The sequence below is a fragment of the Perissodus microlepis genome, chromosome 9 (genome assembly GCF_051167445.1).
Source record: "Perissodus microlepis isolate ML-2025 ecotype Zambia chromosome 9, ASM5116744v1, whole genome shotgun sequence".
Classification (NCBI taxonomy): Eukaryota; Metazoa; Chordata; class Actinopteri; order Cichliformes; family Cichlidae; genus Perissodus; species Perissodus microlepis.
The window spans coordinates 28,647,061-28,657,442 of NC_140469.1; the positions used below are offsets into that span (position 1 = coordinate 28,647,061).

General features: G+C 41.1%; 1 protein-coding gene across 4 annotated transcripts in view; it reads left to right on the forward strand.

Moving 5' to 3' along the window:
* The window catches only part of LOC146380709 (uncharacterized), a 19,926-nt gene extending 12,316 nt beyond the window's left edge, over positions 1–7,610 (forward strand). For 2 of the 4 annotated variants that reach the window (XM_084940042.1, XM_084940041.1), the window contains exons 3-6: positions 679–1,275; positions 2,250–2,846; positions 3,858–4,454; positions 4,693–7,609. In XM_084940042.1, coding sequence (XP_084796168.1) covers positions 679–1,275; positions 2,250–2,846; positions 3,858–4,454; positions 4,693–4,773 — 1,872 coding nt within the window. In that variant the 3' untranslated portion in view covers positions 4,774–7,609. Of the gene's footprint in view, positions 1–678; positions 1,276–2,249; positions 2,847–3,857; positions 4,455–4,692 lie in introns of all 4 variants that reach the window. The other 2 variants (XM_084940043.1, XM_084940040.1) reach the window with 2 other exon arrangements.
* The last annotated feature ends 2,772 nt before the right edge of the window (positions 7,611–10,382 follow it).

Here is a 10,382-nt window from a genome sequence, read left to right on the forward strand (position 1 = left end):
TATCTTTCTCCATCTCTGAGTGAAGTTGGCTCTCTTTCTTTTCTCTCCCTGTGATGTACAGCAGCTGGACCTTTAGCCAGCAACACACTGTGAGACAAACTGCACACAAACAGTTTGTGTGTTTGCTGATGTTTGTTGATAGAAACGCTGCATTTGAAATGACCTGTTTGTTCAGGTGCTGTGCAAAAAAGAAAGAAGAACAACGTCTCACTTTAACTCCTGACTATGACTCACAGTTTTGCCTCTTTTATCTCTTTTTATGTTTCAAACCCTGGTGATTAGTACACAATCAGGATTGTCTTTCATGTGTTACTTTTCAGGCTCAAATTGGTTTGATGTTTGATGCCCTTAGTGATGAAATTACTCCCCTCAAATTCCTCAAACCAAAACTAAAAAGACTGTTTTGTAAATATAATGAGTAGAAAGTCCTTTTTTTCTGTGGGGAGTAAAAGTAAGGAAAATAAGGAAAAATGATTTTAGAGTGTTTTATTTTTAACACCAGGTTGGACGTAATGTGTTTCTACTACCAGTAGGTGGGGATAAGAGACCTTTAAGGTGTTTGGTGCCACACTCCACCTTCAGGTTTAAAACTAGTGTTAATGGAGGGAGTTTGAAGGTTGAGTTTGTTCCACGACTGCATTTCACTCACTGCCTCTGTTTGTATCTCTGTCACTGCAGGACCAACATGGAGCGAGAAGTCAGCGCTCTCAGGAGGCCGACAAACCTCACAGAAGAAAGAGAGAGAAAACATACACCTGTGACGAGTGTGGGAAGGATTTTACTGAGAAGGGTTTACTAAAACGTCATCAGGTCATCCACACTGGAGAGAGACCGTTCAGCTGTGATTTGTGTGGAAAGTCTTTTTCCTGGAAGGATGCTCTAAAAACACACCAAGTCATCCACAGTGGAGTTAAAGCGTACAGCTGTGATCAGTGTGGCAGAGCTTTTACTCACAGTAGGTACTTACGGAGTCATCTAGTTACCCACTCTGGAATTAAGGCATACAGCTGTGACATCTGTGGGAAAACTTTCAGGCGGATAGGGTACCGAAATACACACCTACGCATTCACACCAGACATGATGTGTACTGCTGTGATCAGTGTGGCAAACAGTTTATAACCAACACGCAGTTACAACAACACATGTTTACCCACACTGAGGAGAGACCTTATAAATGTGACCTGTGTGAGAAGGCTTTTAAAGCTCCACGTAACCTGAGACTACACCAACAGATCCACACCAGAAAGAGACTCTACAAGCGCAGTTACTCTGAGGTATGTATTTTTATTTTTATCTTGTCATTTTAGCCTGACTGTTTGGAACAACTCTGCAAATTAAACTGTGTTAGCATGTTAGCAATTCTACTGCATGGAAAAGGCTGCATCTGAGGCGGCAAAGTCAATCTGCCTCAGATTGTTTTGCAGCATGTTTCATAATCTGAAAAAAAAAACATAATGTCACATGTACAGACCCAATATCTGATTTCAACACATGAGGACTTACATGTAAGCTTTAATCTCCAGTTGATCAAATCCCACTGAGCAGTCCTTCCCTTTAAATCTAACCTCTCTTCTTCCTCCCCTGTCCTGTGTGTCTTATCTTTCTCCATCTCTGAGTGAAGTTAGCTCTCTTTCTTTTCTCTCCCTGTGATGTACAGCAGCTGGACCTTTAGCCAGCAACACACTGTGAGACAAACTGCACACAAACAGTTTGTGTGTTTGCTGATGTTTGTTGATAGAAATGCTGCATTTGAAATTACCTGTTTGTTCAGGTGCTGTGCAAAAAAGAAAGAAGAACAACGTCTCACTTTAACTCCTGACTATGACTCACAGTTTTGCCTCTTTTATCTCTTTTTATGTTTCAAACCCTGGTGATTAGTACACGATCAGGATTGTCTTTCGTGTTACTTTTCAGGCTCAAATCAGTTTGATGTTTGAAACCAAAAGTGAAAAGTCTATTTTGATAATATAATGAGTAGAAAGTCTTTTTTTTATGTGGGAAGTAAAACTAAGGAAAATAAGGAAAAAAATATTTTAGAGTGTTTAAACAGTCATGAATTATTTTTAACACCAGGTTGGATGTAATGTGTTAGAACTACCAGTAGGTGGGGATAAGAGACCTTTAAGGTGTTTGGTGCCACACTCCACCTTCAGGTTTAAAACTAGTGTTAATGGAGGGAGTTTGAAGGTTCAGTTGTTCCACGACTGCATTTCACTCACTGCCTCTGTTTGTATCTCTGTCACTGCAGGACCAACATGGAGCGAGCAGTCAGCGCTCTCAGGAGGCCGACAAACCTCACAGAAGAAAGAGAGAGAAAACATACACCTGTGATGATTGTGGGAAGGAGTTTACTGTGAAGGATAAACTGAAGCAGCATCAGGTCATCCACACTGGAGTTAAAGCGTACAGCTGTGACTTGTGTGGAAAGTCTTTTTCCTGGAAGGATTCCCTAAAAGTACACCAACTCATCCACAGTGGAGTTAAAGCGTACAGCTGTGATCAGTGTGGCAGAGCTTTTACTCACAGTAGCAGCTTACAGAATCATCTAGTTACCCACTCTGGAATGAAGGCATACAGCTGTGACATCTGTGGGAAAACTTTCAGTCAGATAGGGAACCGAAATACACACCTACGCATTCACACCGGACATGATGTGTACTACTGTTATCAGTGTGGCAAACAGTTTATAACCAACACGCAGTTACAACAACACATGTTTACCCACACTGAGGAGAGACCTTATAAATGTGACCTGTGTGAGAAGACTTTTAAATCTCCACATTACCTGAGACGACACCAACAGATCCACACCAGAAAGAGACTCTACAAGCGCAGTTACTCTGAGGTATGTATTTTTATTTTTATCTTGTCATTTTAGCCTGACTGTTTGGAACAACTCTGCAAATTAAACTGTGTTAGCATGTTAGCAATTCTACTGCATGGAAAAGGCTTCATCTGAGGCGGCACAGTCAATCTGCCTCAGATTGTTTTGCAGCATGTTTCATAATCTGAAAAAAAAAACATAATGTCACATGTACAGACCCAATATCTGATTTCAACACATGAGGACTTACATGTAAGCTTTAATCTCAAGTTGATCAAATCCCACTGAGCAGTCCTTCCCTTTAAATCTAACCTCTCTTCTTCCTCTCCTGTCCTGTGTGTCTCATCTTTCTCCATCTCTGAGTGAAGTTAGCTCTCTTTCTTTTCTCTCTCTGTGATGTACAGCAGCTGGACCTTTAGCCAGCAACACACTGTGAGACAAACTGCACACAAACAGTTTGTGTGTTTGCTGATGTTTGTTGATAGAAACGCTGCATTTGAAATGACCTGTTTGTTCAGGTGCTGTGCAAAAAAGAAAGAAGAACAACGTCTCACTTTAACTCCTGACTATGACTCACAGTTTTGCCTCTTTTATCTCTTTTTATGTTTCAAACCCTGGTGATTAGTACACGATCAATATTGTCTTTCATGTGTTACTTTTCAGGCTCAAATTGGTTTGATGTTTGATGCCCTTAGTGATGAAATAACTCCCCTCAAATTCCTCCAACCAAAACTAAAAAGACTGTTTTGAAAATATGTGTAGAAAGTCCTTTTTTTAATGTGGGGAGTAAAAGTAAGGAAAATAAGGAAAATGATTTTAGAGTGTTTGAACAGTCATGAATTATTTTTAACACCAGGTTGGATGTAATGTGTTAGAACTACCAGCAGGTGGTGATAAGAGACCTTTAAGGTGTTTGGTGCCACAGTCCACCTTCAGGTTTAAAACTAGTGTTAATGGAGGGAGTTTGAAGGTTGAGTTTGTTCCACGACTGCATTTCACTCACTGCCTCTGTTTGTATCTCTGTCACTGCAGGACCAACATGGAGCGAGAAGTCAGCGCTCTCAGGAGGCCGACAAACCTCACAGAAGAAAGGGAGAGAAAAAACACACCTGTGACGAGTGTGGGAAGGGTTTTACTCTGAAGGCTAATCTAAAACGACATCAGGTCATCCACACTGGAGAGAGACCGTTCAGCTGTGACTTGTGTGGAAAGTCTTTTTCCTTGAAGGATTCCCTAAAAGCACACCAACTCATCCACAGTGGAGTTAAAGCGTACAGCTGTGATCAGTGTGGGAGAGCTTTTACTCACAGTAGCAGCTTACAGAGGCATCTAGTTACCCACTCTGGAATGAAGGCATACAGCTGTGACATCTGTGGGAAAACCTTCAGCCGGTTAGGGAACCGAAATACACACCTACGCATTCACACCAGACATGATGTGTACTGCTGTGAACAGTGTGGCAAACAGTTTATAACCAACACGCAGTTACAACAACACATGTTTACCCACACTGAGGCGAGACCTTATAAATGTGACCTGTGTGAGAAGACTTTTAAAGCTCCACATTACCTGAAACGACACCAACAGATCCACACCAGAAAGAGACTCTACAAGCGCAGTTACTGTGAGGTATGTATTTATATTTTTATCTTGTCATTTTAGCCTGACTGTTTTGAACAACTCTGCTCATTAAACTGTGTTAGCATGTTAGCAATTCTACTGCATGGAAAAGCAGGTCTGAGTGATTATTCAGATTTTCATTTCAGTTATGATTTTTGTTTGTTTTTTATTTGCTCATTATTTCAGGCGACGTTCAGGATAAAAATGTTGAAGGACTGACTTACACTGTCTTTGTGTCTTTGTTTAGAAGCAGAGCGACACAGATGGATCCAGTTCTCAACCCTGTCATCACTGTGGTGGTGGGAAAGACTTTCAGTTGGCAAGCTGACCTAAAAAGACATCAACGTAAAGACACTGGAGATAAACTCACCTAGTGCAAAAATAGTGGGAAAGGCTTCACGAGTACATTAAAACGCCATGATGTCATTCACAGTGGGGTTAAAAAGCACCTCTGTGACCAATGTGGGTCATCCTTCACTACTACTAGTCACCTTAAATCACACAAACGTGTGCACGGGAGAGAAACCATACAAGTGCAGACACTGTGACAAAAGCTTCTCACTCTCAGGTAGTCATAACTTTCATGAACGTACACACATGGAAGGAAACTACAGCTGTGACCAGTTTGACAAGAACTTCAGCAATCTCAGTTCATACTCTAGTTCTTCTCTTGGCTCTTGACTGAGGCGGTCGCACTTTCTTCTTCTCCATTATCTTTCCTGTTTGGCTTCTCATGTATATTCTCGCTTATTCTCTAACCCTAAGAGAGTCTCCTAGACTTGTTCTCTAAAAATATAAAGAAGAATTATGGATTTGATCAACTGGTCCCTTAATGGAATTGACACCCTCCTGGGCTTGGGAGAGCTCGACTGTCCTGCGGAGACGTTTGCTGCCAGATACTCGATGGTCGGTTGCGTCGTGTGTCTGGCGACACTCTCGATGGAGAACATTGAACGACATCTACCAATTCAGAACCACAATAACAGAGTTCTGGCTGATTGGAGCTTGCCCGGACCTGGCTTATGGAAGAACAAGAAGCGGCAACAGCTGTTCAAAATCCCACAAGGTTGGCCAACATGATAGACGATGGGCACGGCTGTGAGTACTCGGACTGTTTTTGTGTTTTGTTTTTTTTGTTTTTTTTACACAATATGGATAAGATCTTGAAGAAAAACTGGAATTGAGAGACCTGGTGACCAGTGACGGACATTAGACCAACTGTAAAATTGGATGCAGTTTGTTCGCACTAACCAAAATAACTACCATCTTCATCTCATGCGGCACCCCTGGCACCAGCTACATGCTCAAGGCAAAGGAATAACAATTCTTCATTAGATAATAAGACTGTTTGTTATGACTTTCTCCCTCCTCATTCAAGGTCACCCACGTCAAATGAAGATTGTTGACTTTTGCTTAACCGGGAGAAGGGACACGTTCTCTTGGCTGAACACGGAACACACACTCACACGCACACATACGCATGTACACTGACACAGACCTACACTCATCCCCAAACGCCTTCGAAGCTTATGTCTTACGTGTTATGAGATGTGATGAGCTATGTGCTGAGGTGGGGTTTTTTTTCTGTTCTCTAAGTGATCTTCCTGTTGGAGCTCAGTCTGGGGGAGTTCTTTTTTTCTCCTCATCTTTCCTCATGTTGTGCATTTTCCATTGTTGTTCGGTTCTGGGTCGCTGCTCATACGGCTGACCGCCCAGCTACCTAGCCTGACCCATCTCCCCAATGTGATGTTTGTGTATTGTATGTACGGTCGGCAAGGTCAGTCTCTTGGGGATAAATAAAGTCTTCTGCATCTGAACACAAACAATCCCACGTTACTAATAAACTCTTTCACTGTTACCAATGTGCCAAAACATTCACTTCATTGTCTGCACAAACATCAGCGTGATCACTCAGGGCTGAAATCACTCCCATCACAGTGAATCTGAAGAGACAGAAAGATCCTCTTCTGCTTTCAGGGTCAGACTCAAAACCCTTGAGATCAGGCTCCACAGAGTTCAGATGGAATCTCCTGTAAAGATCTGATGGGGCAACTGTAAATAAAAATGTGCACCTAGTGCCGTTTTAAGGTTTCTAAACTGTTCTACTTCAGTGTTCATGTCGAGTGGTTCGCTTTGTTCCAGCAGCTGGATGAAGAAATGTTTCATGTTATCAATTTTTTATTGAATGTATTTTGATCCATGTGTTCTGCAGATGTTTTCTTATTCTGGTTGTTTGTTTTGTGAAATTCTGCAATCTTTAAATAACATTTAAAACGTTAAACAAAGAAATAGTTTGAGCCGTGATTTCATTTCCTGTATTTCAGAGTAAAGACTGAAGTGACAAATGGAAACATGTTTACAGTCACAGTCAGATGAACTGTTTTCAGTGGCACAGATGGAGGTTTATCAGAGTAGGAGACTTGGCTGTTCTCCTCTCACACTGAACAGGGTTCCTGCATCTTAACTGAAATCTAAGAAATATAAAATCTTTAAAATCTTTTTTTTTTTTACGTTTTTGGTTAGTTTTAGACAATAAATAAAGAAAAAAGGCACTGCGCGCACGCACACACACACACACACACACACACGTCCTATCTTTACCTTTGCATTGAACACTTTCCTCTCAGGATACTCTCTCTCTCTCCCCTGCAATCAGGCAGGGGAAGTACTCCACCACAGGTCGCCATATGTCCATGAAATCTTCATTGTCGTTTAATTTCGTACTGAGCCTTTCAGATGGTAGAATCTTAAAAACTTCTTTGCAACACTGAGTTACAGTAGGGGGGCTGCTCCTTAATCCAGTTCAATAACACATCTCCTGGCATTAAACATAAGCTTATTTAATAACGTGGATCTCTTTTGGCCAGATTTTTATTCAGATGCAGCAACCGTGGTAAGAATTGATCCGGATGTTTACAGATCTTATAATTTAGTATCGAGTTCATTTCCTTGTTTATGCAGAGCCAGAATTTAGACATTTTTGGGCAATCCCATAAAAGATGCATATAAGTGCAGTCTGCTGTTTTATATTTGAGACAAAAGGTTAAAAGGTCTTTAAAGTATTTTATTTTTTCTTAAACTTGCATTAAAACTAATGATTTTGTGTTTAAGATGTCAAAATGATTAAAAAATTAGTTTCAAAAATTAAAGCTGTGTTTTCATTTGTGGTTTGTCAACGTTTCCTGATACAAAGCAGGGTGGATCTGTAAAGGGCTACTAGCCCCGTTATGTAGGGGTATAGATGTGCACAGGCTGCCTTGAACGACCATGGGGTAGTGGGATCTGGGTCCATGAACTCCCCTACTAAAGTTGACTTCGATACTTACTACTTACTTTTAAGAATGGTTTTAGCTGTCTGGCTGTTTCTGGCGCAGTAGGGGAGGGCTCCAGGGCTCGAACCTGCAAACAATGGCTGCCCAAAGTGCACTATGCTGTCGAACATTAACTCAGGCTAGGCCCACATACCTGTACCCACACATACAACTCGGGTGCCCCTATTCCAAAAGCTACCTGGTTTGACAGAAACATGCTAGAGTCACTTTTAAATCATATGTAACCCTTTTAATTTTGCTCAGCTGGCCCTCGTGAACCTAGATCATCTACCAACGTTAACGGGGCCCTGGAGGACACAAGTAACAGAAAGGAAAACCCCAAAACACTCAAAAGAAATAAAGACACCCCAATAAAACAAATAAAACAGGCTGCTACTCCCCATGGTTGTGAGTTCTCAACTTCTCCCGAACCACTCTAGCTATGGGAAACGGGCCCAAGATCAGAATACAGCAGAACAATTAAGGTTAACACAGAAATTCTGAATCTAGAATGGTTAACACAGCTTCATCAAATTGTTCGAAATGTCCACACAAATAAAAAATAGTTCCAGTCTTTAAAGTAAAGTCCGATCCAGTGAATTGTCCCTGGTATGTGAAACTGTGAAGAGAAAAGTTATTAGAAAGGCAAATGAAGTCACACTCAGATATCTAATTTTTTACATGCGCATGGGCGGTCAGTCCGATCTGCTCTGCTGTCAAAGTGCGCACAACAGATGTGACAGAAAAACCGCGCAGGGCTCTCAGCGCATTCTTTATTTATACTCCAAGTGAGCTTTAAAGGAAGTAGGAGTAGTATGTTCAGTATACAAAAACGTTTCCATAATAGGAGAAACCTTTAGCTTGTCTGTTGAAATAGGAGATAGCTTGGTATGTATAGAAACTTAAACATTTCCTTAAAGGGAGAGTGAGAGAGGGGGGTGACCGTTAACTCAGGATGTAGTATGTATGTCACCGCATTCCTCTACACATCTGGTTCCAACTCACGAGCTCTCCTATCTTAAATGAAGCTACAACTAAACAATAATCACAAAACTAAAAAATCTCTTATCATTCCCTCCTGTTTGTAGCGATTTTAAGCAAATACATCAATGTGTTTCAGACACAGACCCTACATTGTGAGTGCTTTCGGTCTGGTCGTCATAAAATGTGTATCATTCAAACATAATCATTCATCACATTAGTTTCATACTCATCGTCTTCTCCTTCCTCCTCGTCTGGCACAGTGACATATGCAACAAGAGATTGGGATATCATTCTTGATACCATTCCTCTTACACAGGGGATAATGCATGTAGTAAAGATACAAAACATGATAAGTATTAGGCCAATAAACATTAAAACCTTAAACATCAGTGTTCTCCATGAGCCGCTCATAAACCAATTCCACCAATTACTTTGTGAATTTGCCCAATCGGTTACCTGTGCCTGTTTAACGTTTCTAAGTAATTGTAGAGCATTTGTCATATTATCAGAATGCACATTGTCTGGAATATATGTACAACAAGTTATATTAAACAAAACACAGTCCGCGCTTTTCTGCCAAGATCATGTCCAGGGCAACTCGGTGTTGCATAACAGTTATTCTTATGGCATCAATTTCCTGATTTTGCTCTTTGTTGATGCTGGTCGATGCATTTAAAAACAGTCCAAAACTATAGTCCAATAGTCAGGAGGTCGCTGTGGTTTAGGACAATTCCTAAATATTGATAACCTAAACTGACAAAGCTTGCTGCGCATGTCACTTGAATCATGTTCATAAGTCTGCCATATAATGTAGCATGCTGTGTTGTAGCAGGCATGTGTGAGCATATATAACAATCTTTGTCTTCTTTGCGATTATATATATATATCTATACCAGGCGTTGTTCATCCAGGGATGGATGTGGTCCTGTGTCACTTCGGTCAGGTGTGAGTTGTCATATGTCCATGCTCTTCTATGCATGTTGGCTTCTTGATCCTTTAAGTGCATCAGGCTCCATGCTGTAAGCAGCAGGGCCAAGGTGGTAAGCAGAATAATCTTCATGATGACCAGACACACCGATTTACTCTGGTGAGTAGACTACAGGCGAGAAGTAGAAGGCGGGATATACCCAATCAGCCCTCCCTTCACTTGTAGATCACCAAAGAGTCGGGGTGGTGGTGTCTTTAGGTTGTGCTGTCACTCACTTCCATTTTTTGCAATGGCTCTGGTGGATCCAAGAGGGCCTCTCAGCGATTTTGCAAGCTGTTGGCATCGTTAGGAGTACTTGGTATGGACCTTCCCACCGGGATGGGTTCCAATTCTTTCTCTGGAGTACTCGTATAAGGACCCAATCGCCTGGTTTTAATCTGCAAGAGACTTGAGAAGCATCGCACGGCAGTTCAAAACAATATCCCTATTTTCTACTAGTTTTGCCATTCTTTCTACTAAAGTTGTCTTTCTAACAGATTTATCTATTGGTTCATTTTCATCAATTCATGCATCTTTTCACTGAGGTCTGATTCAAACTATCTTACTTCTAATTCTTTCCAAAAATAATTTCACATGTAACAATTTATATATGTGTGTTTTCTATTTTTGTTTACCTCTTTGTTGTGATCTGGTGGACATCTCTAAACACCATCA